The sequence below is a fragment of the Macrobrachium nipponense genome, chromosome 20 (assembly GCF_015104395.2).
Source record: "Macrobrachium nipponense isolate FS-2020 chromosome 20, ASM1510439v2, whole genome shotgun sequence".
NCBI lineage: Eukaryota > Metazoa > Arthropoda > Malacostraca > Decapoda > Palaemonidae > Macrobrachium > Macrobrachium nipponense.
In genome coordinates this window covers 74,664,757-74,692,101 of record NC_061089.1, presented here as the reverse complement: position 1 = coordinate 74,692,101, position 27,345 = coordinate 74,664,757, and the positions used below count along the sequence as shown (strand labels likewise).

Below are 27,345 nucleotides of genomic sequence, written 5' to 3'. Positions count from 1 at the left end.
CTCTGGCTACCATTGTTGTACTTCCTTTCCCTTCAGTGATGCTCCACTTCATTCACATTGGACACGTTTGAGCTTGAAGAGGCATGAGGTCACAAGAGGTTGAAGAAGTGCTGCCACACTTTGCCCTTATCCTCATCCTCCTCACCTCCTGTAGTACTTCCATCTATGAATCATTATAGGAAGAAATTAGACATCTCTGTAGGAAGGCTAGGAAATGTTCTCATGGTTGTTGCTCTCTTGCTGAAAGTTAAGATAATTCCTGCAACTCAGCGTTGGTGATGTAAGTGAGCTTGCACATGACCCAATCCCTGGTGCATGGGTCTGTTCATGATGAGGTCTGAGTGCATGACCTCTGTTCTTTCTGGTCACCTGCTGAGCTTCCCAGAGAGAGTAGATCCAACACTCACTCTTTCTGTGCTTGTGCTTCCTTGGAAGTACAGCGAAGGTTACTAATTCTTTCCCAACCTCTCCCATTTGCAGGCCAGGCTTGATGTTGGTGAATTCCATAATAGAGCATCCTACCTTTGATGTTTTGGTAGTAGTTAATAGATGTACTCTGTCTCCTTTTTAACAAAGGGTTACAGGTAGTAGAGCATTATTATCTAGCAGTATCTCAGTAATATTTTACCTTCCGAACTGGCATTCCTGTTGCACATCAGAACCCAAGTTCTTCCAAAATTTCCTCAGCAAAGCTATAAACATGTTAAATTCTGGCACAGGGTTTTGCCAGTCTTAACATCACTAATGCCAGGCTGAACCAGTGGCTGCAGGAGTCATCCTTATACTACTGCTCACATATGATGTGACAAGTTGGCATTCATGGACTTGATAGGAACAAAGTCGGTCATGATCTCTGGCAGTTCTATCTCCAACCTAAGGAGCAAGTCTCCATATGAAAAATTAAGGTTTTTATTCTTGTAGGAACAAATCACAAATTGGTGATAATTTGCTTTTTGATGAGATATACAAATATGAGATCTTATCATAAACCCCAGATCTGAGGTCTTATCATAAACTCACCTCTAGCTAACCCCACACCCCCCACAGTTGTCCTTGTTGCTGGGTCTTTTGCAAGTGACTGCCAGTCAAGTGCGTGCGTCAACTGCCAGACTACTAAAAGTTCATCCATATAAAATGCTTAATAATTTTACAGTGGGCCCCCTGTATTTGCGTTCTCCGGATTCGCAGATTTTTTCCGACGATAAATAATCCCAAATTAGTGTATTTTGATGTTATCTTCATGACTAAATACATTTTTATGATACAAAAATGATTTACTAATTTTAAAATATTAATATTGATCAATACTGTATTAGTAAGTTTAATAAGATTAAATGATATCACATAACAATAATAATAATTCTCTCTCTCTCTCTCTTTCTTACAGAGATGTATGTTTTCTGTATGATAAATAAATGATTTACTAATTTTCAAATAATATAAATGTAAAGAGCAATCAATTCATTAAAGAAAATACTATAGTGAATTAATAAGATTTTAGTTTATAAATTAAAAAATTATGTAAGAATGAAGGAAATCATAGTCTTCACACATCTTTCTTTCAAACTGCAGGTACCAGACTGAGGTCCAACAGCTGTCAAATATATCACATAATGTGACTGGAGGGGAGGGACTGTTTTCTCTCTCTCTCTCTCTCTCTCTCTCTCTCTCTCTCTCTCTCTCTGATTACTGAGATTTGAGATTTCTGTAGTACATGTATGTATAATATTTTTATTAATATTTTCAAATGATAATAATAATTGTAATTACAAAAATCTTATGTGATAGTATTTTACAGAAATACTACAATAATGGTGGAAATAATATTATACAGTACTAGTTTTGTTTCAAATAATATTAAGTTTAGTGAGATTAAACAACAAATAACCCCTCTCTCTCTCATTTTCTCTCTCTCTCTAAGTATGTTTATGTTTTGTTTTTGAAATATAAATAAATAATTTACCTTATAACTAATTTTCAAATATTGATAAGATTAATAAAAAACAAAAAAAACAGTAATTCCCAGTCTTTTATCCACTTGGAGGAAGGAGGTCGGGGGAGTAAATGACAGTTTGATATATGCATTGGCGGAGGGGAAGGAGTCGAGTCTAGGAGTTATTTCTTTCTCTCTCTCGTCTCTCTCTCACTCTCGGTCCTCTCTTCCCCTCTCTCTTCTCTCTCTCTCTCTCTCTCTCTGTTATTGGATGTAGGTTATATATTTTTAATGGTAAAATGTTTAAGATGGCTTTGAAATTATATTAATACGTAATATAACTTCAAAGATTAATATAGTAATAGGTTAGTAATTTTAGGTATATTTGAAGTAGGATGTTATTTAAGGTATACATTTGGTATCTGAACTTTCAAGATAGGCAGTTATAAATATTTTTAGTGGTGGTTCTAACTATTCATGGGTTTTAACTATTCACGGGGGTGTTTGGTACACATCCCCCGCGAATACAGAAGGGAACACTGTATATCTAAAAAATGCAAATCATCATGGAAATTACCTGTATTGTGAAATGGGATATGAAAATTGTATCATTTATTTCCAGGTTACATACTGTAAAGTGCATAAACAGGAATGATTTTAATGCTATGCTCAAGAGGAGAAATGTTGATCCACCAAGAGATGGAGAAGACGAATACCTGGGTGATGAATGTGAAGATGAGGAAGACCCATTTGAAGATGATGAAAAGTCATCAGCTGTAGGTTCCTCCGTGTGTGAGACTGAATATGACAAAGAATTTCCATCCCTACTGGTAAAATAACCAAAGGTGTTATTCGGATATTGTTCCAAATAAGTTACAAATGTACATCTCTTTTCCAAAAGTTATTTTTGTAAATTACATCATTTTGTGCTATGAAACTATGTGAAACTATCAGTGCTTGTAAGGAAAGGTTTTAATCATCACTATACATGTTTTTCTGTAAGAAACTTAACAAGTAATTACATAGCTAAAAGTTTCTACCTACAGCAGTCTAAAGATTCAAGGTTCACAGTATCATTAATTAACTGTTTTAAGTGTAGGTAACCAGCCCCACCCACTTTCTGGGTACTGGGAGGAACAACTAGTCAGGGAGCTTCAATTCGTTTGTTGCCGGCTCCCGACCAACATGGGTGGTTTTCACCGCTGGCTACATTATTATTATTATTTTTTTTTTTTTTGTGAAGTACTCAAATTTTGGTGTAGATTTTAAATAATTGTTTTTGTTTGATATCAGTTTTTGACATGTCTGGCTTTGAGTGTTTTGCTCTCAGGGGTGCATAAGACAAGATTATCTAAGTCTTGCTATGAATCTCACACTCGGTGCATTAAGTGTAGGGGCCAGGATTGCCATAAGAGTAACACTTGTCCAGAATGCCAGGACAGGGATGAGAAGAAGTGAAAGGTATCTAATTCCCATTTGGAAAAACTTGATAAAGATAAGAAGAGGAAAATGGCTGTTAGAGCCAAAAGTAAGAATAATTTTGAGCCTAGTCAAGGAATGTTTTGTAGAACCTAGTGCTTTTTCTTCTCCTCACCTTCCATTTTTCCTATCTGTAGTCCTCCACCTTTGCAATTAACTCCTGTTCCAGGTTACCATGCTTCCAATCCCAATGCCATTCCCGACCTTGAATCAAGATATGATCCTAAGTTCAGTTTTATGAAGTTTTCGAAGAAAACTAGTTATCACCAAGGCTTATGACCAGTTTCATCCATGGGAGACTAAATGTTTTAGCAGATGGACTGAATCACCTCAATCAGGTCCTGCCAACCAAATGGACCCTGGTCCTCTAGTCTGCAAGGATCTATGAAGGCCGTGGGGCACATCCTACATACCGTAGATCTATTTGCGACTTTGAGGAATCACCATCTTCCTCTCTTCTGCTCCAGTGTCCCAGATCCTCTCGCATGGTTGACGGCACTATGTTTCTGGATTGGACAGGTGTGGAGGTATATGCCTTTCCTCCCTTCTTTATGATCAGGATAGTGATCAACTAGTTGTATTATCAAGATGTTTCCATGACTCTAGTGGCACTGTTTTGGCCAAGGAAAGAATAGTTCTCAGATCTAAACAAAAACCATCGCTGCTCCAAGGATTGTCCACTCTGGCCCTGACAAGCTTCGGACCATCAAGCACCTCTTCTGGGCAAAGGATTTTTTTTAAATCAGCTGCAGAAGCTGTTGCTGGATGCAGGGAACTTTCATCTACCAAGCTATATCAGTTCAAATGGACAGTTTTCAGAAGATGGTGCAGCTGCCATAACTTCTCATCTCTTGAGACATCTATAATTCAAATAGCTGATTTTCTACTCTATGTCAGGAACTCCAGGAAACTTGCTACATCCACCATTAAGGGACGATGGATGCCATCTTCATAGTAAGGAGGCCACAGGGAAATGGAGCATTATTGTGCATTTATAGACACAGAGAAAGCACACAATAAAATCCCAAGAAAAGTGATGTTTTGGTGTTTGAGGAAGAGGAAAGTCCTAGAAAAGTTGGTTAGTCTGGTTGAGATATATCAAAGAACAAGCACAAAAGTATTAACAGCAGTTGAGAAAACAGAAAACTTTGAAGGTAGTGTTGAATTACACCAGGGGTCAGTACTGCTGAAAATGACGAGGACCTACAGAGAAGGGTTTGAGAGTAGCAGGAGTCTTTTGAGAAAGGTGGCTTAAATGTGAATGTGAGTAAAACAGAGATTTTGGTAAGCAGTAGGGAAAATAGACAGAATAGTAATACAGGCAGTCCCTGCTTATCAGTGAGGGTTCCATTCTGATGGCTTGCTGATAAGCAAAACTCACCGATAACCGAAAATCAGTGATTTATGGCGCCGATAACCGGTTAATAGCACCTCTGTTAGGTACGTATCGGTGCCATATCTCTATTGTCGGTACCAATAACGGGAAACCAGTGAATTATTACGTTGAAATTCAGTGATTTTCGACACTAGACAAGTGCCATAAAACTGGATCACCAGTAACCGCGTCCACCGATAACTGGGAACTGCCTGTACAAGAAAGAAGAGGCTTGAGTATAAAACAGGCAGAAAAGTTTAAATACTTAGGATCTACTTTAAGCCAGTAGGGAGGATGTGAGGCTGAAGTTAACAGTAGGATAAAAGCTGCGTGGGAAAAGTAGAGAGAGGTAGCTAGAGTAGTATGTGATAAGAAAATGCCAATTAAGCCCAAAGTCAAGATCTATAGCAGTGATAAGACCAGTGTTAATGTATGGATCGGAAACATGGGCTCTAAGAAGAAAAGAGGAAGTAAAGCTTGAGAGAACAGACATGAGAATGCTGAGGTGGATTATGGGAATATTGCTGTTTGAGAGATTAGAAAATGATGAAATAAAAAGGACAGGCTTAGTAAAAATTACAGAGGTGATAAGAGATTCATGATTGAGATTTTATGGGCATGTGTTTAGGATGAATGATGAGGAGAGAGTGAAGAGGGCTTGGGAAGAACCTGTTAGAGGAAGATCAAGAGGGAGACAGGGAACTAGATGATGAGGTAAAGTGAAGTAAGATATGAAGGGGAGAGGTTTAGTGGGGGATGATACCTTCGATAAAAATAGAAGACAGTGGAAAAGGCACATCAGGCAACCGACCACGTAATGTATGGATAACGGTGGGAAAGAAAATCAATGCTGAGCTCCGTCTTTAAGCACAGAGGTCTAGACTTGTCCTCCATGTAATCAGGACCCAAATTATCATTTCTAGTCATTTGACACTGTGAAGTAAAAGATATAACTGTCCCCTGGAATTTTGATGTCATTTTGAAATGGCTCACAGGTCCCTCCTATGTACCGCATCAGACTGCCTCTTTGAAAAACCTTACCAAGAAAGCCCTTTTCTTAGTAGCTTGGGCCACGTTCAAACATGTTAGTGAGCTACAAGTGATCAATAAGAGAGTCGGTTGTTCACAAGGAAATGCAATCTGTTCCCTCTCTCTTGGGTTCCTGGCCAAAAACAAGGGCCCCTCTAAACCTTGCCCCTGTTCCTTCACAGTTAAGAATTTAACAGGCTTCCTGGAACCAGAAGAAGTGGAAAGACTCCTTTGCTTGGTAAGCGCTATTAGATATTATCTCCTTAGGACGGAGAAAATCAGAGGACCTTCAGACTACCTATGGTGCTAGGTAAAGAACCTTTTGCGCCCTTGCTCCGAGAATGTTCATTCCTTATTTCTGAGGAGCCTGATTTCTGAACCCCTTTCCCTGTTTGGAGATGAAGTCTTAACGACTTTTAAAGTAAAGGCTTATGAGTCCGGGCAGTTCCTACTTCTCTCACCTTCAGGTATAATATTATCAAACAAATATGCTCCAAGCAACCTTCTGGAGATGCAAATCGGTTTTTGCAGCACACTATCTCAAGGACATAGAGACTGCGTATGAAAGTTGCGATGCTTTGGGACCTTTATCCAACTGGCATGGTGCTGGAAGAGGAAGCATAGGGAGCCTTATGTCCCTCTACTATTCCTCGCCTTGTAATAGGTGTTGAGTTTTTATGGGAAGCCTGGGGTGGCATGGTACCTGGAGTACCCACCAGTTCTTAGTGGTTGGGTGGCGGTGTTTTTTAGTGTTGGTAAGAGCGTTATGATTTTTTATCTGGTCTCTGCACAGGGCAAGGGTACCTTATTTTTACTTTGATAGTCATGGGTGCACCTCCCTCGCTGCAAAGTTCCCAATTATATAGGGGCAACTTTGGGCCATACAGCCACACCCAATGCAGATCAAGAGGAGAAATTGACCAGAGACAGTATTTTTCTGTTGTTGCTCCCTTGCCAGGTACAGAAACAACAAGCATTGTGCTAAATGTTTGCAACTGTTATCGTTCAGAGTCATCTAATTTAATGTTTTGGAGTAGAGTATGTCCATAGATCCCACCTCCCCTCAATGTAGAATCAGCTATGTAATTACTTGGTAAATTTCTTAGAGAAAAATGACATTTTTATGATAAAATAAAGTTTTGTATATACTCACCAAGTAATTACATGATAAGAGCCCTCTCTCCTCCCCTAGCTTAGACATAAAGAGCTCAAATGAATTGAAGCTCTGCCTAGTTGTTCCTCTTGGTACCTGGAAAGTTGTGGGCTAGTTACCTGCACTTTAACAGTTAATTAGCACTACCATGAAATTTGAATTTTTAGACTGCCGTAGATAAAAACTTTTAGCAATGTAATTACTTGGTAAGTATATACAAAAGTTTATTTTATTATAAAAATGTCAGTTTTTCTTAAATAGTCAACATATTCTTTATATAGTGCTGGATTGAGAACGAATGGTAATTTTCATTCCCTTACTTGCTCTGTTTTAGTTTGATTTCAAATTGTTTACAGAAGTTATGAAAATATTACAAACTTTTACATGAGATTCTGTTTACAGAAGTTATGAATATATTAAAAACTTTTACATGAGATTCATTATACCTGATATATATTTTTAAGATTCATGTGCTTCATCACAACCATATCAATCATAAATAGTTTTGAATTTTGTTTATGTAAACATGGAAATCCCAACTCCATTGAAGTCATTTTAGTCAAGTTACAGAAAAATTCGTACTGCATAAGTGCTGCCCTACTTACTTGTACGTACCACCTCTGAATCATTGGAACTTTCTAAAGTCATCAGTGCCAATTTCCCAGGATTGCCTTTTGCTAACAACAGCAGTGCTTCATTTAACTCATTTTTTAAAGCATAGTGGCTGTTTCGTCCTCAAGGGAGTTATCCCGTTTTAGAAAGCAAAGTTGCTGTTTCGTCCTCAAGAGAGTTACTCCTCCATGATGTGCTAGCACCCCATGGTCATTAGACTAATATCAAAGAAATATCTTTTAGCCTGGTCTTGTGGCCAGGTATTTTGTTGTAATGACATGATAAGAGTATAATGGACTCAAAGAAAAGAGGGTATTTTCTCTCGTCTTCAGCAAAGCTGAACCCAGTTTTCCTACTTCAAAACTGCAGAAGTGAATATTGCACATGCAGGTTGCTCATCTTGTTTCATGATCAAGCTGGTAAAATTACCAAAAACCATTATCTCTAGCCCATGCAGTGTAAAGTGTGAACTTCAAGACATTGCTCCTCACAAAAAACTTTTCAATCTTAAAATTTTCTTCTTTGAGGATCATGGAATTATCTAAATTTGAAAGTTAAGTGCTTATTTTTAAGCTCCAGTAAAAAAAATTTATATTTTAAAACTGTGGAACAGATGCATTATGCATATAAAAACTGGCCTTTGTTTGCTACCCTATTTGTGGAAAGCAAAAATTTTAAAGAATTTGTCATTTTATTTAGAAGTTTTAGCTAAAGAAGTGTTCCACAATTTATTATTAGTTTAGATAATCCTTTTGGATAACGACGTCTACTAAAGCCTAGGCGGTAGCCCTACAAGAGATGAAAATAATTTTGACTATAGTAGCTATTGTTTGTAGCCTATAACTTAGGATTATATATATATCCTAAAGGTGATATAAATAACCTAGATTAGGTAGTAACCTAAATTAAGGAATTTAAGAACATTGTAAGATATCTTTTTGTAGTTCTAGGCAACAGCCAAATTTTATACAAGGATCCTTGGATTTCATAAACATACTATAGAATTTTCTGTGTATATAGCCTGTATATTTAGCATGATGTAAATAATCCAGGACTATGCAGTGCCTTATATTAAGTGGTAAACTTTTGCTAAACATCCCTTTATTGGACTAAATTGTTAGCCTATACCATGTAACCTAGGAGTAGAGGAAAATGGCAACCTGTGCTGCATGAGATAGTAGCCTATCTTTAAGATTACATTCTTCGTAATTGTGCTGTACATAACCCGTAACCGCAAGTGTGAATTTAATAATCCTAATTAGGCAGTATCCCAGATTAGGCCTAGAGTAAGTGATAACTTTGCTATAACAGGGTTACTGTTTTATATAGTAGACCATATAAATAACCTCGGTAAGACAAGGTTACGATATTAGTAAGTTTGTTTTATGTATCCTGTGCATTTAATTGTGATGTGTAATGATCTGGATTAGGTAACACCTGATCTATAACCATCTAGATTAAGTAATACTGTAATGATAGCTATGAGAAATAATATTGGATAGGGTAGCGTAAAAAACAAAAACGAGAATAATCAGAGTAGTACAGTGAAAATAACTAGAGAAAGAGAAAGATGGAGGGAGAGAATTGAGCTTTGGTGTGTAAGTCAAATTTAGTCAACAAACTTATTAGTCACAGGATGCTGGCGAGACGGGAGAGCTGCAACAGCCATAACACCGTCGCGATCAAAATCGTACCATAAAATCGTTGACCTGTGACCTTGCACCAGACTCACTTGGCTTCCCATTGATTATGAAGCTCCACCTCCAAGAGGAGGTATTAACATGTCAATTTAGCAAGCTCCACCTTCAAGAGGAGGAATTAACATGTTAACCCCACCTAAAAGGGGATGGGGTAGGATAAGAGAGAGTCAGCTCCACTAATCAAGATCCCATTTGGGCGGGGACCTGGAACATACACCGCCTTAAGAGGTTGGGCCAAAATCGATTGTGGGGGTAGCTGATTGCAGAACGACAGAACCAGAGCAGAGAGGACCACACACCATCATACCATAAAGAAACAATACCTTCCAGCACATTTGGTGGTCCTAACCAGATTTTGAATCTCCAGTTGTAATTTGTGTAACTGTAACTTGTATTTTTTGCATTTTTTGCAGTAGTAAAGAAAGAAACTCTGCCGTTCGTCTCACTTAAACACTCCTGAGAGATTTGATACTACTAATCCAGAACTACCAATTAAGAAGAAGAAAAAAGACATAGAACATAGAACCAGATTGCAGACAAAGAGAGAAAAAGAAGCAGGTAAGAGAACACACGAACACACTACAAGTATAACACCTGAAGTTCAAAAATTTAAAACTATCACCTCACTATATGGGATGAGAAGGGTGAAATGCTCTTATGTCCAGTGAGAGCCTCCTTGCAGACAAAACACAGGTATTTCCAAGTCATGATGAATGTTTGCTTGAAAGTACTCATCCTGAAGGTCTATAGAAAGCATGAAGTTGCCCTCTCTGATGGAAACTAACACCAACCATGTAGTTTTCATTGTGAATGGAGTCTTTTGAACATAATAATAAGTCAATGATGAGAGGTCAGTGAACAGTTTCAAAACCCTAGGTGCCTTCTGTACAAGGAAAAGGTGGCAATAATAACCTGGAGACTGACAATCTATCACTATAAAAGCACCTGTTTCCAACATCACTTCCACCTCCAAGGCCTGAGATTTCCATGAGTTTGGAGAGTAAGTTAAGTACAGTATCATTGTCATAGAGAAGATGGATGCCCTTGAACAGAAGCCTGTATCTTTCCCAAACAACTGATACAATCCATAGCTACACTCTGCATCTGCAACTTGTTCAGCAACAGAACAGACAACCCTAACTTGTGGTAACCCCCTCTCCCTTTTCTCCAACTTGTCAGACTTTTTAGTTCTCTTTCATATCAAAGGTGGTTGAAGCTGCAGGTTACAGGTCACAGCATCAGCTTACTTAGCTACAGGCATTACCACAGCCACTATACCAGAACTGCATAAGCAGCAGCAGGCACATGGGTGGTTGATTGGTCAATCTTCCTTCCTACCAGCATGTCCAGGGAAGCAGCAAATGACTACCTGGAATATTCAAAGTTAGCTAGATTTTGCATAGCTAGTTTAAAGATAATACTGTAGATTCCTCATACTCAGATTAGGGTTGAACTAGTTTATAATTTAGGGGTGAAATAGCCTTCCTAGCAGGAAATGAACATTTATAGTTGTCAGTGGCAAGGAGGACCTACAAGGTTTCAGTGGCATCATCAGCAGAGTGATACACATAATGAGCCAGCAAAATTCTCATGGCATTCCTATTCTTACCATACTTTACTGTATGGGATGAAGTCCAAGCAGCACATTCATTATAAGGAAGGGAGAGCATACATACCGTCCTCTATAAGTATTGCAATATGTATGCGAGGCTACAGATATCAAACAAGTACACAGTCACCTACAACCTCCTCCTCCCCCCTCCCCCCCCACCTTGTAATCTGCTCATGTTTTTTCTTTATATCCAAGAAAAACAAAACCAGGAGACAGCAGAAGTGCATAAGTACCCAGAAAAGGCAAAGGGCAAGGAAGAGGAAGAGGGAAAAAAGGAATAGTGGAAAAGGGAAAAAAAGAATAGTGTTACCAAGCTACTTATCCAAAGTGAACACCCATACAGAAAGACAACAGATGCATCCTCCCACGATGGTGGCAGGAGAAAGAATGAAATGGAGGGTGAGGCAAGTGAGGGATTATCCCCCCCCCTCCCTTCCCCCATTCAGTACTTGAACTTTTTTCACTAAGATTTAACAGACATTCAGCTCACCTCAAAGATATACTCCAGATATGAAAGGCAATGGTCATACTCTTGTTGGAACCAACTGTGTTCCCTTTCCTACATCTCGATACGCAAGGTGGTTGCATCTGGAGCAAAAGAAATTGAATAGTCGGCATCTCTTGCCTGCCTAGGACATGCCCCCTTTATGTTAGGGCTGTCTGTTGACGGCAAGCTTGTTGTAATTGTAATTTAATTAATATGTAATTAATTACACATTTTAGGGAAATTGTAACTGTAATTCTTTATTTCTATTTAATTATAATTTTAGTTGTAATTTTATAATACAACTGGTAATTATAATTGTAACTGTAATTGACATAAAGCATAAATTCGTCTACTAAACGGATGAAGATGTCATACTACAGTACGGTCCCCAATTGTGCAAGAATTTGGTCAATCCACGGCCTCGCAGAATTGGAAATTCGCATATTTCGAAAGATACCTTATGGGAATAATTCCATTAGGGCCAACTTACCCAGTCAAACTTTTTTATACCACCCATTTTCAGTACTTTCTATGTACTATACTGTATTTTTTTCTAATATGAAATTGTTCTTATGGATAAATAAAATATTAAAAAGGTTTTAATAACTTGAAAAAGTTTTAATTACACTCAGGATGGTGAAAACTCCCACGTAAACAATGCCACCATTGGGTGCAGATGTACTATATGATACAGTCATTTTGTTTAAAAAAACCTTTCAGATGGAATTTCCTCTACCTATCCTCTGCCAAAAAACCTTCAAACTCCTCTATCTCATCCTCTATGAAGAGTTCTGCTGAAGGAAGGCTTTGTGAACCATTTGAGGTTTTGGGGACTAGCAGATCATGCGTCTTCACTCCCGTTATTGCTTAACAAACCTGGTTACGAGCGGTTGTCTGTTTATTTGTCCGGCACATTCACTATGTAATCGTTTTCATATAAATTTATTCTACGATAAAAAAAGAATGATGAAAATTCAAAATTTGATATGAAATTACAATTTCTTAAAAAGAAATGATAAAAATTCAAAATTCAACATGAAATGACAGTTACTTGAAAAGTTTAGATCGAACGATTCTCTCTCTCTCTCTCTCTCTCTCTCTCTCTCTCTCTCTCTCAAACACATCTGCTTCTCTGTTAATTACTTTTACTAGTCATTTTCATCAAAACCTATTTCAGCAATAGAAAAAATAAATGATCAAATCTGCATGATGCAGATGATCAGAATACACTTCGCAGATCTGAATAATACGTATGGCAATGATTCATACACACTGAGCTATGACGTCACAAATGCGTGAGGTGAGACAGAGCCTTTCGTCTTAGCTAATGGCTGAGCAGGAAATCTTTCTCTCGCATTCCCCCTTGGAGGAATAATAGTTTTTTTCCCCCCCTTCTCTCAGATACCAGCAAAACCCCCCACATCTAAAATACTTGAAAAGAATAGATTTGATATGTTTCGAGGCGCATGACTCAGAATTTGAAGGGCATCGCAGATACAGAAAATCTATTTTGAGAACTAGCAACTGCATAAAAGGGGAATCGCACAATTTGAACACGCATAATTTGGGACAGGACTGTATTTATATGACATCACTTGCGGGAATATTTCTTGGAAAGCAATGAAAATGTACAAATTTCCTCATGTTTTTCTGATTTATGTGGCACATGACACCATAATTTAGCTATGTTAAAATGTCAACATATTAAAAGGACCGCCTTCCCGCCTTGACTACTGAAAGATGACAAGCATGGTACAAATGGGGAGGAGCTTAGTGACGTCACTCATAGCTAGCCAATCAGGACAAAGTTTTCAATTAGGGCTTGTTTTTTATTGTTTTTACTTTTTAATCATTGTATTGTATCAGGTGTGCAGCAAAAAATCTAATCTTTCCTTTAACCCTTTCTAATCCTGGGGCACCTATAGCGTGCCAAGTATAAAAGGAGTCCTTCAATACTATAGGCATGTATACAATGCCCTCAGTACAATTTGCCATTGCTCTATTTAGGCAAAATTTTTCCTTCTGTGAATCTAACCTCCGTTTGCTATGGATTCTCTACTTGAACATTCTATATTTTATATCAATTTATATCAATTTGCTTCATAAAAAAAATAAAACAAAATAAATGAACTGAAGGTTTTGGCAGCCTTGGTTTGTGGTTAGGCTGGGATTTGGCTTCATTCAGGAACCTCTTCCTGGCCTTCGCTTGCGCTAGCAGTCAATCGCTTAAACACCTGATCCCTATTTTCCATACCCATTGTTTTCTTATCTTTGTCATACCAAAGCGTTTCTGTACAGGATACATTATAGTATCCAGATACACTTCCATGAGAAAGAGTCGCTCATCAAGAATGAAACTGAAGAAATGTTTGAAAATCTAGAAGGGAGGTTATCATCAATTCAGACGACAGCGAAAGGGACAGTGACTCGTCCGATTCCAAGCACCAGGTAGGCAGACACTAATATTCACCCGATCATGGAGAAAGGCTTTGTGATCCAGATTTACTGTTAGAAAAGAACATAGTGGCGATGATGATGCTAATGATGCAAGTGAAATCGAATATTTCATTGCTAATACTATTCATAATCTAAGGAAAATCAAGTTTATTTATGTTCTATTTGTTTTTCTCTCTTCGAATTCTTAAGCTTTATTGCTGATGACGCAAACTGTCATGTAAAGCAGAAAATTAATATACATAACAGATAAGGTGAAATAATTATACATTTCTCACAACATAGGTATAGGATGAGTATGATTATAGCATATTTATCATCCAGATATCATGTTATGAAATGCCTGTGCTTTTTAGAATAATATACAACCCTATGAGATGACATATGAAAATTATAAGAATAACGGCAATCCAAATTATCAGATCAGAGTTCATGAATTAATTTTACTCTACACACATGCATGAGATATATATATATATATATATATATATATATATATAATAATATTATATATATATATATATATATATATATATATATATATATATGTATATGAAGCCATTAACAATACACATTGACAAACAAACCCTCAGATTTGGTATAATTTTTTTGTTGATACGTAATTTTTTTAACAAAAAAACTGCTGCCATTTTAGCCATGGAAAAAAAGAACATAATTTTTCCCTAAAGCCATTTCTATAACTTTATCAGAGCAGCAGTCAAAATTTGTTTTAAATTGTAAATGCATTTGAAAATCAGTATCTAAAACAAATTAAATTATATATGTGAAAATTATGAACATGAAAGCAAAAATGTGCGAATTATCTCTCAATTCATCTTTTAAAATCAAATATACATATATATATTTTCGTTTTTAAAAGCAATTGCTTTAGTGGCATCAATAAGTTTCTTGCAGGTATCTTCATACCGACGAAGTTTTTTTCCGATTCTCGTTCGTCAATTTCTGGTGAAATATACGCAGACTTCCTTCTTCCATTTATTGAATTTTGTCACGACAGCTGTTTCGCCTTATGGCATTATCAAGCGACTACTGACTTACAATCTGACCTTTCGGCCTATTTATCTCATCGTGTGGGAGGTATGACCTCGAGGTATGGGTACTGGTTAGTCTAGGGATTAACAGCTTAAGGGCGTTGTTTTAGTTACAAAGAATATAAGGACATATGTACTGCGACAATAAGAGTGAAAGTTTAAACAGTGGTTAAATAAATATTCAAAATACAATGCCATGTGCTAGAGTTTCCTTAAATGTATGTTTAAAATTTAATATGTTACATGTTGGTTTTAGATAAAAATTACAAAATTACATACAGAAATGAAAATGAATATAGAAATCTAAATACGGGAGTACAAATATATGTATATATTTTTATAGCATGCATAAAGGTACAAGAGATAATTTCTGTTTATACATAAATGTGTATGATTTAAATTTGAGTGTGTGTGTGTGTGTGTGTGTATGTCCAAAATGGTCTACGTTGGTTAACGGTTGCTGATTCGTGTTGGGCGGGTCTCAGCGACCTGAGTAAGGATGTTACTTGACTTTCGCTGACGCGGGTCTTCTCATGCCTTCCCAAGGGGCGCGATGTTCTCGGTGGATTGGGCGCGCGCTGTCTGGTCCCTGCTGGCTTGGGTATTCCTTCTCCTGCTGGAGGGGAGTAGATGGTCCGATTCTTGTTGGACGTTCAAGGTCGGCTTCTGAATAGCGATGCTCACTGCTTCCGTTATTAAGAGGCGACCGTAGTTGTCTTCTCTGTGTACGACCTGGGTGTCCTTCTATGAGCTCTTGTAGAGATGGCTTCCTGTCGTGAACATCTATGTAATGTTGATGGATGGCCCCTTGATTTCTATGAGCCAGCAGACGTCTCCGAAGGGTCGTTGTAGTGTCCCCGCCGATGTAGTTTTGGCTGTGAGGTTTACACACCTCCTCTGGACAAGTAAATTTGTAAACTACATTCGTGCACATCTCCTTCGGTCCCCCCGGAGCGGTGCTGTTCTTCATTATTAAGGCTGCTACAAGGTTGGGCTTACTATATATCCTGAGGTTTATTTCATGGTAAGGGGCTTTTGGGATTACGCCTCTGTTTATTATCCCGCGTAGTGTGCAGCAATCCTCCTTGTATGCAGACCCATAATGTACACGATGGTAAATAATCAAGTTTTCCTCGTTTTTCGCCATGGTGTTGGGTTGGTAAAATTCGTCCATTTTCTTTTTATTGCTGCTTCGATAATTTGATCTGCATACCCGTTGTTTGTCAGCAGTTGGCGAATTCGGTCGAGTTCGTTATGTATATCTTTCCATGTTATATATATATATACATATATATATATATATATATATATATATATATATATATATATATATATATATATATATATATATATATATATATATATATATATATATATATATAGATAGATATCTATATATATAGATAGATATCTATATATATAGATAGATATCTATATATATCTATATATATATATATAGATATCTAATATATATATAGATATCTATATATATATATAGATATCTATATATATATATAGATATCTATATATATATATATATATATATATATATATATATATATATATATATATATATATATATATATATAGATATCTATATATATATATATAGATATCTATATATATATATATAGATATCTATATATCATCTATATATACGTATATATAGGTATCTATATATATATAGATATCTATATATATATATATATATATATATATATATATATATATATATATATATATAGATATCTATATATAATCATATATATAATATTATATATATATATTATATTATATATATATATATTATATATATATTATATATGCTAAAAACAACAAAAAATCACTGTAGATGCACGTGACTTCATAAATAAGCGAACCCCGCAGGAAAATGATAGTCGGACATTGTCAAGGAGTTAATGAAGTACAATTGGAGAGAAAGGTCTCGGGTGCAAAACAAGATCAAGAATACCAGATGGTTAATTGTCAAATGGGTAAAAATTAAAAGATATGATAATCCAGGATTATCGGATATCACACGGTCACAAACCTAACCGAAATTACAAAGTACCTTTACAGTCCAAAACATGTAAAAACTGAATATATTACTTTTGTTGCTTATATTTATCTACAACTTTTTTCATAATGAAAGCATCAAGTTTAAATAAACCAAGACTTAAATCTAGAACATTTCTATTATTTGACTTGATGAAACAAGATTCAATGATATTCCTTTTAACTGTGTCATTACGTGGGATTAATGCTCTTGCTTGACTCCAGTTAATAGGATGGTCTAAATCTCTCATATGTACGAATAATGCATTCTATATTTACCCAGTTCTCACAGAATATTGATGTTGTTTGAGACGTTGTGAAAGAAATTTACCGGTCTGTCCGTAATAGACTTTATCACACTTTTTGCAAGGAATTTCATATATGCAGCCTGGAAGATCTTTAGGAGAATTTTTTATTATTAAACTCTTGACATTAATATTACTGAAAACAACATTTATGTTGAAAAGCTTTAAAATTCTAGGAATATCTAAAAACCTTTCATCATAGGGTAATTTTAGAATGTTATGCTTACTAAATTCAAGTTTGTCATTAGTTGAATAAAATGTTTTTCTAGCTCTTTTCCGTGCCACATCTATAAAAGTCCTTGGGTATTTAAGTTTCAATGCAATATCACAAATAGTTTTAATTTCAGCGTCAATAAACTGCAGGCTACAGACACGTAAAGCCCTTAGGGACATCCCAGAAAAAACAGAATTTAACATTTTGATGGTGATTGGAGTAGTAATGAACAAAAGAGGCAATGTTAGTTGATTTTTGAAAGACTGAAAAGGTGAAATTTCTATTATTTCTATGGACAGTTACATGAAGAAAATTCAAATTACAATTTCTTTCTTCCTCTACAGTAAATTTTATAGAAGGGACTATAATATTGAGATTATTAAGGAATTCCTGGAGATTTTCGTGAACTGGCCAAATACAGAAGATATCATCCACATATCTAAACCAAATAACTTTTTGGGGCAAAATTCTTGGTAAGAGTTTTGTCTCAAAAAATTCCATGTAAAAAAAAGTTATTGTTTTTTCTGGGATGTTCCTAAGGGCTTACGTGTCTGTAGCCCACAGTTTATTGACACTGAAATTAAAACTATTTATGATATTGCATTGAAACTTAAATATCCAAGGACTTTTATAGATGTGGCATGGAAAAGAGCTAGAAAAACATTTTATTCAACTAATGACAAACTTGAATTTAGTAAGCATAACATTCTAAAATTACCCTATGATGAAAGGTTTTTAGATATTCCTAGAATTTTAAAGCTTTTTAGCATAAATGTTGTTTTCAGTAATATTAATGTCAAGAGTTTAATAATAAAAAATTCTCCTAAAGATCTTCCAGGCTGCATATATGAAATTCCTTGCAAAAAGTGTGATAAAGTCTATTACGAACAAACCGGAAAATCTCTTTCACAACGTCTCAAACAACATCAATATTCTTTGAGAACTGGGCAAATATCGAATGCATTATTCGTACATATGAGAGATTTAGACCATCCTATTAACTGGGAGTCAAGCAAGAGCCTTAATCCCATGTAATGACACATTATTTAATAAATTTATTATGCCCACAGACGTCAAAACAAAGTTACATATTAGCAGTTACATACAGTACATCAGAAATCAACAGAAAAAAAAAAATTACAGCATTGAATCATCGGTATATTAGTTACACAAAATAACTAAAATATATGAGATCGCATTCTATATCACAACAACAACTGCAACAGACAGTTTACAGCCACCAAAGTGAGGATGACGAGTCAAAATTACGTCTAGGTGGTTCATCTTTGAGTAAATATTGGCAGGTTTGAAGTAAATTTTGTCCTTGAGGTAACAGATTCCTTACAGTGGGGCAATGAAGGCAGTAGTGTGTCAAGTTTATTGGCATTAGCAAGGTTACACAGTTTACATGAGGTGTAGTGTGGTATATCTAGTGTCTGTCCAACCTGCCACACAGGACGATATCCCAACCTTATCCTGACACTTACAACATTATGCCTACGCACCACGAGTCCACGTCGCCGGTACTTGTGACGGCTCTGCAGAAAGTTATCATGATGGTTGTATGGAAACACTAGTGCCCCTCTCTGCATCCCTACGCTGTACTGTACAGGCAAAAGCGGTCTGAATATATTCTATGTTTAAGGCAGCGAAGTAAGGCTCAAACATTTCTGTCATCAAGGTCCAGCGTGCAGGCAGCTTTAGCAAGACTGTCCACCATGTCATTCCCAGCAAGCCCAATATGGGAGGGCATCCACATGAAGGACAAGACAAGCGAGGCACTGTAAGCAGCAACGAGTTGACACAATATGTCTCGCACAACACGGCCACAGCTGGGCCTAGAAGATGTCAGTGCCTGGAGTGCAGATTTGTAGTCACAGATCACCAATCCATTCACATTTCTTCTAACAAGTAGGGTTACTGCATCCCTATACCTTGAAGTTCGCAATAAGTGGAACTGGATGAGTTTGGCAACCTGCGACCATGCCACCCACCATCAGGAGATTCTAAAGTGGGGGAGAACAAAGCACATGCTGCACTTCCATCTGCCTGTACTGAGCTGTCAACATAGATGTGGTATCCTGCAGGAACTGAACTTGACACTTTGGATATTGTTTCCAAAAAGTAATTTTGTCGAAAAATTATTTTTTCCTATATACAAACCTAGGTTGTCTAACAAAAGGATATCCGCGGGAACGCGCCGCCGCTACCGCATACAAAGAGTTCAAACTTGAATCGCTGTACCTGGGTCTGGGGTAACTGCGCGGGGTGAGCCCGGGCCAGCTTGGGTAGGTCATTGTGATACCATTCTTTGAGCCGTTAGAATACTTAGTCTAAACAGACACACTCTTCAAAATGGGGGCCATAACTCAATGAGGGGTGGATGAGGAGGGCCATTAATCTGTTAGACAACCTAGGTTTGTATATAGGAAAAAATAATTTTTCGACAAAATTACTTTTGTTCCGACTAAGTACAAACCGTCGGTTGTCTAACAAAAGGAGACTCGAACTGAGGATGGGAAGGTGAGTGACCTGAATGTACCCCTTTGAAGAGCCGCCAATAACTTCACATGACCTGATGTTAACCCAGACCCCCTACTCCTCATGACACTTTACACGGTAAGGATTCAATAGGGGAGAACCCAAGGGGCTCCGGCTGTTGTCCTAACCTATGGTACTAATACTCACTCAGAGAGCTGTTCCTGAAGGATTCTTAGCCATCATTCTACTCTCCAGGTAAGTCAGTAGTGGCCAAGTCGTGTCATGGACAGTACAGTCATACGTAGGATATTACCAGGAAAACTCACTCATACCCCTTACATTCGGCCAGACTTAGGCGGGAATTGCTGGGAGTGTGTGTGTGTGTATTTCCAAATTGAGGTACGCAGTGTGCGGGTGACCAACGCCTAGAGGATCTCTTGGGCTGCGACAATGGGGCCCAGAGAGAACACTTCTAGAGATTTGAACGTAACTTCTCGTAGGTAGAAGGAGGTGGAATGGTTTGACTCTTCCAGGTGCCTGCTCTCAATACCTGACCCACTGAGAGGTTCTTCCTGAAGAGCATAGAGGAGCCTATGCCCCTAACTTCGTGAGCCCTCACCTTTGGCATTGGTACTTCCTTGTTTTCGTAGGCCCTTCTTATAACCTGTCTGATCCAGAAGGAGATGGTATTCTTAGCCACCTCTTTCGGATGCTTGCCCGTGGCCACGAACAGCCGTTTGATAGCCGGTCTGAACTGTCTCGTCCTCTTGAGGTAGGCTTTCATGGCTCTGACCGGGCATAGAACTCCAGTTCCTCTTTGTCAAAGCCGGTAAAATCCCCCAAGGAAGGAATGGTAAAAGAGAAAACAAAACATCTCCTCTGGCTTGTATGGGTCTTGAGTCTTGGCTACAAAGCCAGGGACAAACGAGAACCCCATCTCCCTCCAACGCCTGGTGTGTGACACTTCGTAGGACAGCGCGTGTAGTTCGCTGACCCTCTTCGAAGATGCCAGGGCTAAGAGGAAAAGGGTCTTCAAGGGGTGAGGTTCTTCAAGGAAGCTGAATGTAAGGGCTCATAGGGAGGACCTCTCAAGGATTCCAGGACTAAGGCTACATCCCAGTGGGGAGTCCGTAGCTCTCTCGGGGGACAGGTCTTCCTAAAGTGCTTGAAGAGCAACAAAATTTCTGGAGATGCAGCGAGGTCCATGCCTTTCAACGCGAATACTTGATTCAAAAGCCGCTCTATAACCCTCCACCACTGCCGATATGGATAGTCGTTTATCCTTCCTGAGGTGGTGGAAAAAACTCGCTAGTTGAGGGATGGTGGCCTCGTCTGGGGCAATGCCTTTATCTTGACACCAATCTTGAAACCGTCGCCACTTTCCCTGGTACAATCTGCCTGAGGAAGGTTTCACAGGATTGGCCATGGCCTCAGCTAACTGCCTGGAGAAAAAACCTCTATCGCGGAGGATTTTGATGACAGTCTGAACCCGTGTAAGCGGAGGGCCGACGGATTGGGTGTAGGCATCCGTTGTTGGGTTGGGCGAGGAGAATCTATTCTGTCTGGTAGGCTTACCGGGTCCCCTAACTGAAGATCCAGCACTTCTGGGAACCAGGGGGCTTCCGGCCACCAAGGAGCTACTAAGGTTACTCGCAGGTTCTGCGAGTAGCGAATCTTCTGAAGGATCTTCTGGAGGAGGGGGAAAGGCGGAAAGGCGTAAGCGTCCAGGTTCTTCCAATCTTGCAGGAGGGCATCCTCCCCCGCTGCCTGCGGGTCTGGGAGTGGGAGAAGAACACTGGCAGTTTTCTGTTCCATGCGGTGGCAAAGAGGTCTATCGACGGAGAGCCCCACCTCTTTATCAGGCCATCTGCTACTTTCTGATGGAGGGACCACTCTGTGTTGATTATCTGTCCCCTCCTGCTCAGATGGTCCGCCCAAACATTTTTTCTTGCCTGGAATATATCTTGCCTTGAGGGTGATGTCCATTTCCTCTGCTAACTCCTGGATTTGTACTGCCAGGCGACAGAGATCCAGTGAGACTGTGCCCCCCTGTTTGTTTAGATATGCCACCACCGTGGAGTTGTCTGACATTAGGCCCACCGTTTTCCCTTGGAGTTGAGACAGGAAGTGCTGAAGGGAGAGGAAGACTGCCTTCAATTCCAAGACATTGATGTGAGCTGCTTTCTCCTCTTCCGACCACAGGCCGCTCACTTCTTCCTCCGTCAGGTGCGCCCCCCACCCTTCTTTTGATGCATCCGTGAAGAGAAGAATCTCTGGGGTTCTCGGACTGAGAGAGATGCCCCCTGGAGGTGGGAAGGCACCATCCACCACTCCAGGGACTTCCTTACTTCTGGGTTGAGAGAAGAATTTTGCTGTTGGGGTCCCCTTCCTGAGGAGACCATTGTTTCTTGAACAGCCACTGAAGCGGCCTCATACGCCTTCTGCTGTGAGGCACTAGTCTCTCTATTGAGGCCATGTGTCCTAAGATGGACTGGCAGAGTTTTGCCGTGGGAGGGCTGGGCCCCAAAGCTCTCCGCACTTGAGATACTAGGCCGGAGACCCTGTTCTCCGAGGGGAAGGCCTTCATGAGGGATGAATCTAGTGTCATTCCGAGGTACACCATCCTTTGCCTGGGAGTGAAATCCGACTTGTCGACATTCACCACCACTCCCAGTTCCTGAACGAATGACAAAACTAGCTGAAGGTGCTCCGCACACTGCGCAGCCGTCTCGGCTAAGATGAGCCAATCGTCCAGGTAGCGGAGGAGACGGATGCCTCTTGCGTGCGTCCTGTGCCCAAACTGACACTATCTTGAAGACCCTGGTGAACACCTGTGGGGCTGTGGCGAGGCCGAAGCACAGGCAGGTGAACTGCAGAGTCTTTCCCTTGCTGACAATCCTGAGGAATTTTCTGGAGGAGGGGGTGAACAGGGACTTGGAAGTAGGCATCTTGAAGATCTATTGAGGCCATGAAGTCTCCCTCCCTGACACAAGCTCGAACGGAGTCTGCCGTTTCCATCCGAAACTTTGTCAGAGAAAGGAACTTGTTGAGGGGTGAAAGGTCTATGACCGGCCTCCAACCCCTGTTGCCTTTTCTACCAGGAAGAGTCTGGAGTAGAACCCTGGACCTGGATCCTGAACCTCTTCCAACGCCCCTTTCTGAAGTAGCTTGGATATTTCCTCCTCCAGGGCCCGTCCGCGGTCCGAGTCCGGTCGATAGGAAGGGACTTGGATGGGGGTAGGGGATAGAGTGGGTGTAGACTGGAAGGGAAGACGGTAGCCTGACTTGATAACCTGCAGGGTCCAATCTTCCGCTCCTGCTTGCTGCCACACTTGCCAATTGGCAGCCAAGCAACCCCTACCTTCCGCTGACGGGCAGGATCTGGCCTAGAATTTCTTGCGGGGACCTCCCTCTCTTCTGTTGCCCTTCTGCTTCCGCTCCTTTGATGGAAAGGGACGAGTCCTCTCCCTATGGAACTTGTCCTTCGCACAGAGTAAGGTTTCTTCTCCTCTCGCCTACGCACGGGAAAAGCCGGTCCTCTGCGCTTCTCTTACCTGTTGGCTAATCTGTGGTGCTGGCCGTGGTCTATGGCCCGGGTTGCGGAATTGGAGAGAGCCCTAGATTGGAGAGATCGCTCCTTCTTCTCCGCTGCCTTGCGAACTTCTTCCGCAGGAATAAGTTCTTTCTGGAACAGCGGGTTTTTCCGTAAGTCCGGAAGGAGGTCTCTCACCACTGGCGATTTGGCCTCCTTGAAGGCATTCTCTCTCCTTTTCACCTCCATATTAGCCCACAGGACCGCTAAGTTGTCTGCTTGGTGCGAGAGTGTCTTGATCCCACACTGCATGAACGAAGACAAGTTCTGCTGCTGCTGAGGCTGGAGCTCGGGGTAAGAACTGCGGAAGTGCTGCCAGTAGACGTTCCATCCACGAATTCGTAGCGAGGGCCAGAGCTAGAGCGCGAATGAGTCCTTCGGTTTCTGAGGGAGAGAGCAAGAGGTGCTTTTTCTGAAGGGCGTCCAGACTGACATCTAAGAGATCTGCAAGGTCCCTGGAATATGCAGACTCCCTTAGTTTGTCACCTGTTGGCCTATAATACCTGCTGGCCCCCTGAGCAGGGATAGGAAGCCACCTCTGTTTCTCAGATACCCTAGTTGGTGAAGTCGTGGCTTCTCGGGACGCTCTAGCCATGGCCTAGCCTAACCTGGTTGCTCCAGGGGAGGCTGACCGAGGGGGGCTGTGAATTCTTCAGGTTGAGCACCTTATGCACCTCTGATTGAAACTCCTGTGTCAGTTCCTCAGTTTCTGTTAGGCCATTGGCGCTTCTAATCAACGACAGAATCTGGTTGAATGATAGGGCTCGGGCTCCGCAGGTGAGCTAGTCTGACTGCCGTCCGAATCGGGGTCAGAATCGGGCTCCCCCTCGGAGCATGAATCGGGCTCGGAATCAGAGTCAGAACTGTCACCCAAATCTGGAAACAGTTCCTCTGACTTCTTTTCCAAAAGGAACTTCTTCCTGGCTTCTTCCATCCTACGGGCAGACTCCTCTAGACTGGTGTTCTTCTTCTCCACTTGCTGGGAAACCTCCTTTTTGGAGCTTAAGTAGTCCTCCACCGCCTGGTTTATTGACCAGGTTCGCAATGTCCAGTGCGGGAGTGAGGACCTGGGCCCCCACTGTACCTAGGCTAACTGATGGAGGTGGTGCGGAGGTACTAGGCTCATGCCTAGGCCTAGCTTTTTCGGGCATCAACGCTGGCACTGGTCTCTCAGCGCGACCTAGGCCTTGCGGCATCGAAAGGTCTCCATTGATGCTCCTCCTCCGAGCGTTGTGGCTGGCTGGCTTCTTGCGTCGGGTTGCCGCAAACTTCTGGAGGGGAGGGGGCCCCTCCGGCTCCTGCGAGTTGGGTCCCGTTCCGGGCTCCTTAGCACTGTCCTCAGGATGGGAGGGTGAGGCATCAGGTCCGTCACCGGATCCCTCCTGGGGCTGGACTGATTGTGCCCGAGAGGAACAGGGGGTTACCTTGGCACCCGGCTGTGTCTCGGTACTGCTATGGTCATACCTAGATAGTTCGGCCTTTAGGCTAGGCGGGAACAAGCTCTCGGTTGAAGACCCCTTCTTGTTACGCTTCGAGGCAGGAACATGGATCCCAGCCCCTAAGGTAGCTTCTTTCCTCTTACCTGCTTTCCTAGCCCCCGACGACGAAGGTTTCTTTAGCCTAAGTTTCTTGGGAAGGACACTAGGCTCACTAACTAGGTCCCCCGTTAATAAGGAGGAAGGATTACTAGGCCTAGTGTTCTCCAATTGGGCACTATCCCCCTCACACACAGCCTTAGGCCCCACAGTAGTCGGCCTAGGCCTAGGCTTATCGGTATCAACATTAGCGACACTGAAAACACTCTCATGCGCCTCATAATAGAGCCTCCACTGATCATTATTCCACTGCGCACAGGTTGAACACGATGCATCAGGGGAACATTCAAAACCCCTACAAGCAATACACCAAAGATGAGGATCCGAGGTTGGCGAAGGCAAAGATGTACCGCAACGCATGCCATCGGAAACACACACATCCTCCCCGAAAAACCCACCATAGATCCGCCTTCCATACTTACAGGGAAGTTAGGATGCTAGGTAATACTAAAGGATAAATAAAAGGATAGGAATAGGGCACTGGGGAAGCACTCAAGCACAGGATGTCAAAGATATATCACGATAAAGAAAGACTACAGTCGGCGGTCATGCGTTGTTTATCTCAAGTCGGGTCAAGGCGGAAGGAGTAGGTGTTGACACGACGGCTACCGCGAAAAGAATGGTATCACAATGACCTACCCAAGCTGGCCCGGGCTCACCCCGCGCAGTTACCCCAGACCCAGGTACAGCGATTCAAGTTTGAACTCTTTGTATGCGGTAGCGGCGGCGCGTTCCCGCGGATATCCTTTTGTTAGACAACCGACGGTTTGTACTTAGTCGGAACAAACCAGCTGCTTCTGTAAACTGGTATGGGCATCTTTAGAGGTTGGTGTGAAAGTGACAGCAGGAATAGGAACCCGCCATGGTGGCAAATCTTGGATGACTGCTTCCTCAGGTACACCGATATCAAGGTGTCGAAGATTTTCACATACTGCCCTAACTAGGTTATGGCCCCTGGCCGGAGTTGAGGTCTTGGTGCATCTTCGTCAAGTGATGCTCTGAGGACAGCAGAGAAGTTTGGAGTAAATTGTGGAGAGTGTAGACATTTGTAATGACACAGTTAAAAGGAATATCATTGAATCTTGTTTCATCATGTCAAATAATAGAAATTTTCTAAATTTAAGTCTTGGTTTATTCAAACTTGATGCTTTCATTATGAAAAAAGTTGTAGATAAATATAAGCAACAAAATTAATATATTCAGTTTTTACATGTTTTGGACTGTAAAGGTACTTTGTAATTTCGGTTAGGTTTGTGACCGTGTGATATCCGACAATCCTGAATTATCTTTTAATTTTTACCCTTTTGACAATTAACCATCTAGTATTCTTGATCTTGTTTTGTACCTGAGACCTTTCTCTCCAATTGTACTTCATTAACTCCTTGACAATGTCTGAGTAAAGACAAAAGCACTTGGATTTCTGACTATCATTTTCCTGTGGTATTTGCTTATATATCATATATATATAGATATATATATATATATATATATATATACTATATATATATATGATAACTTGATCACGAAGTATATAAAACGTGATGCTATGTATAAATAAAGTTTTTTTGCCACGAAGGAAAAAAATGAAAAAGCGAGATAGCCGAGTGTATATATATATATATATATATTAAATTAATAATATATAGATATTATATTATATATATTTATTTATCTATATATATATCCTATTTATCTATATATATAGCTTATATATATTTATTTATATATATATCTATATAATTAATATATATATAGATAATATATAATATATATATATATAATATTATATATATATATATTATTAATATTTATATAATTTATTTATAATCTATTTATATTAATAATCTATATATATTTATATATCTATATATATTAATAATTTATTGATATATAATATCAGAGATATATTATATAATAATATATATATATATATATATACATATATATATATATATTATATATTATTATATATTATATATATTATATATTATATATATATATATATTATATTAATATATTTATATTATATTATATATTATTATAATTATATATATAATATATTATATATATTATATTATATAGTATATGATATATATATATATTATATATATTATATATATTATATATTTATATATATTAATATTATTCTATATATATATATATATATATCTTATATATATATACTATATATATACATATATATATCCATTTATATAT

General features: G+C 39.5%; 1 protein-coding gene across 1 annotated transcript in view; it reads left to right on the top strand.

Annotated features, from left to right (window-relative positions):
• Positions 1-7,378, top strand: part of LOC135195212 (3'-5' exoribonuclease 1-like) — a 156,016-nt gene extending 148,638 nt beyond the window's left edge. The window contains exon 9 of the mRNA XM_064221494.1: positions 2,556-7,378. Within this exon, the coding sequence (XP_064077564.1) occupies positions 2,556-2,772 (217 nt within the window). The 3' untranslated portion in view covers positions 2,773-7,378. The remainder of the gene's footprint in view (positions 1-2,555) is intronic.
• Positions 7,379-27,345: the final 19,967 nt, after the last annotated feature.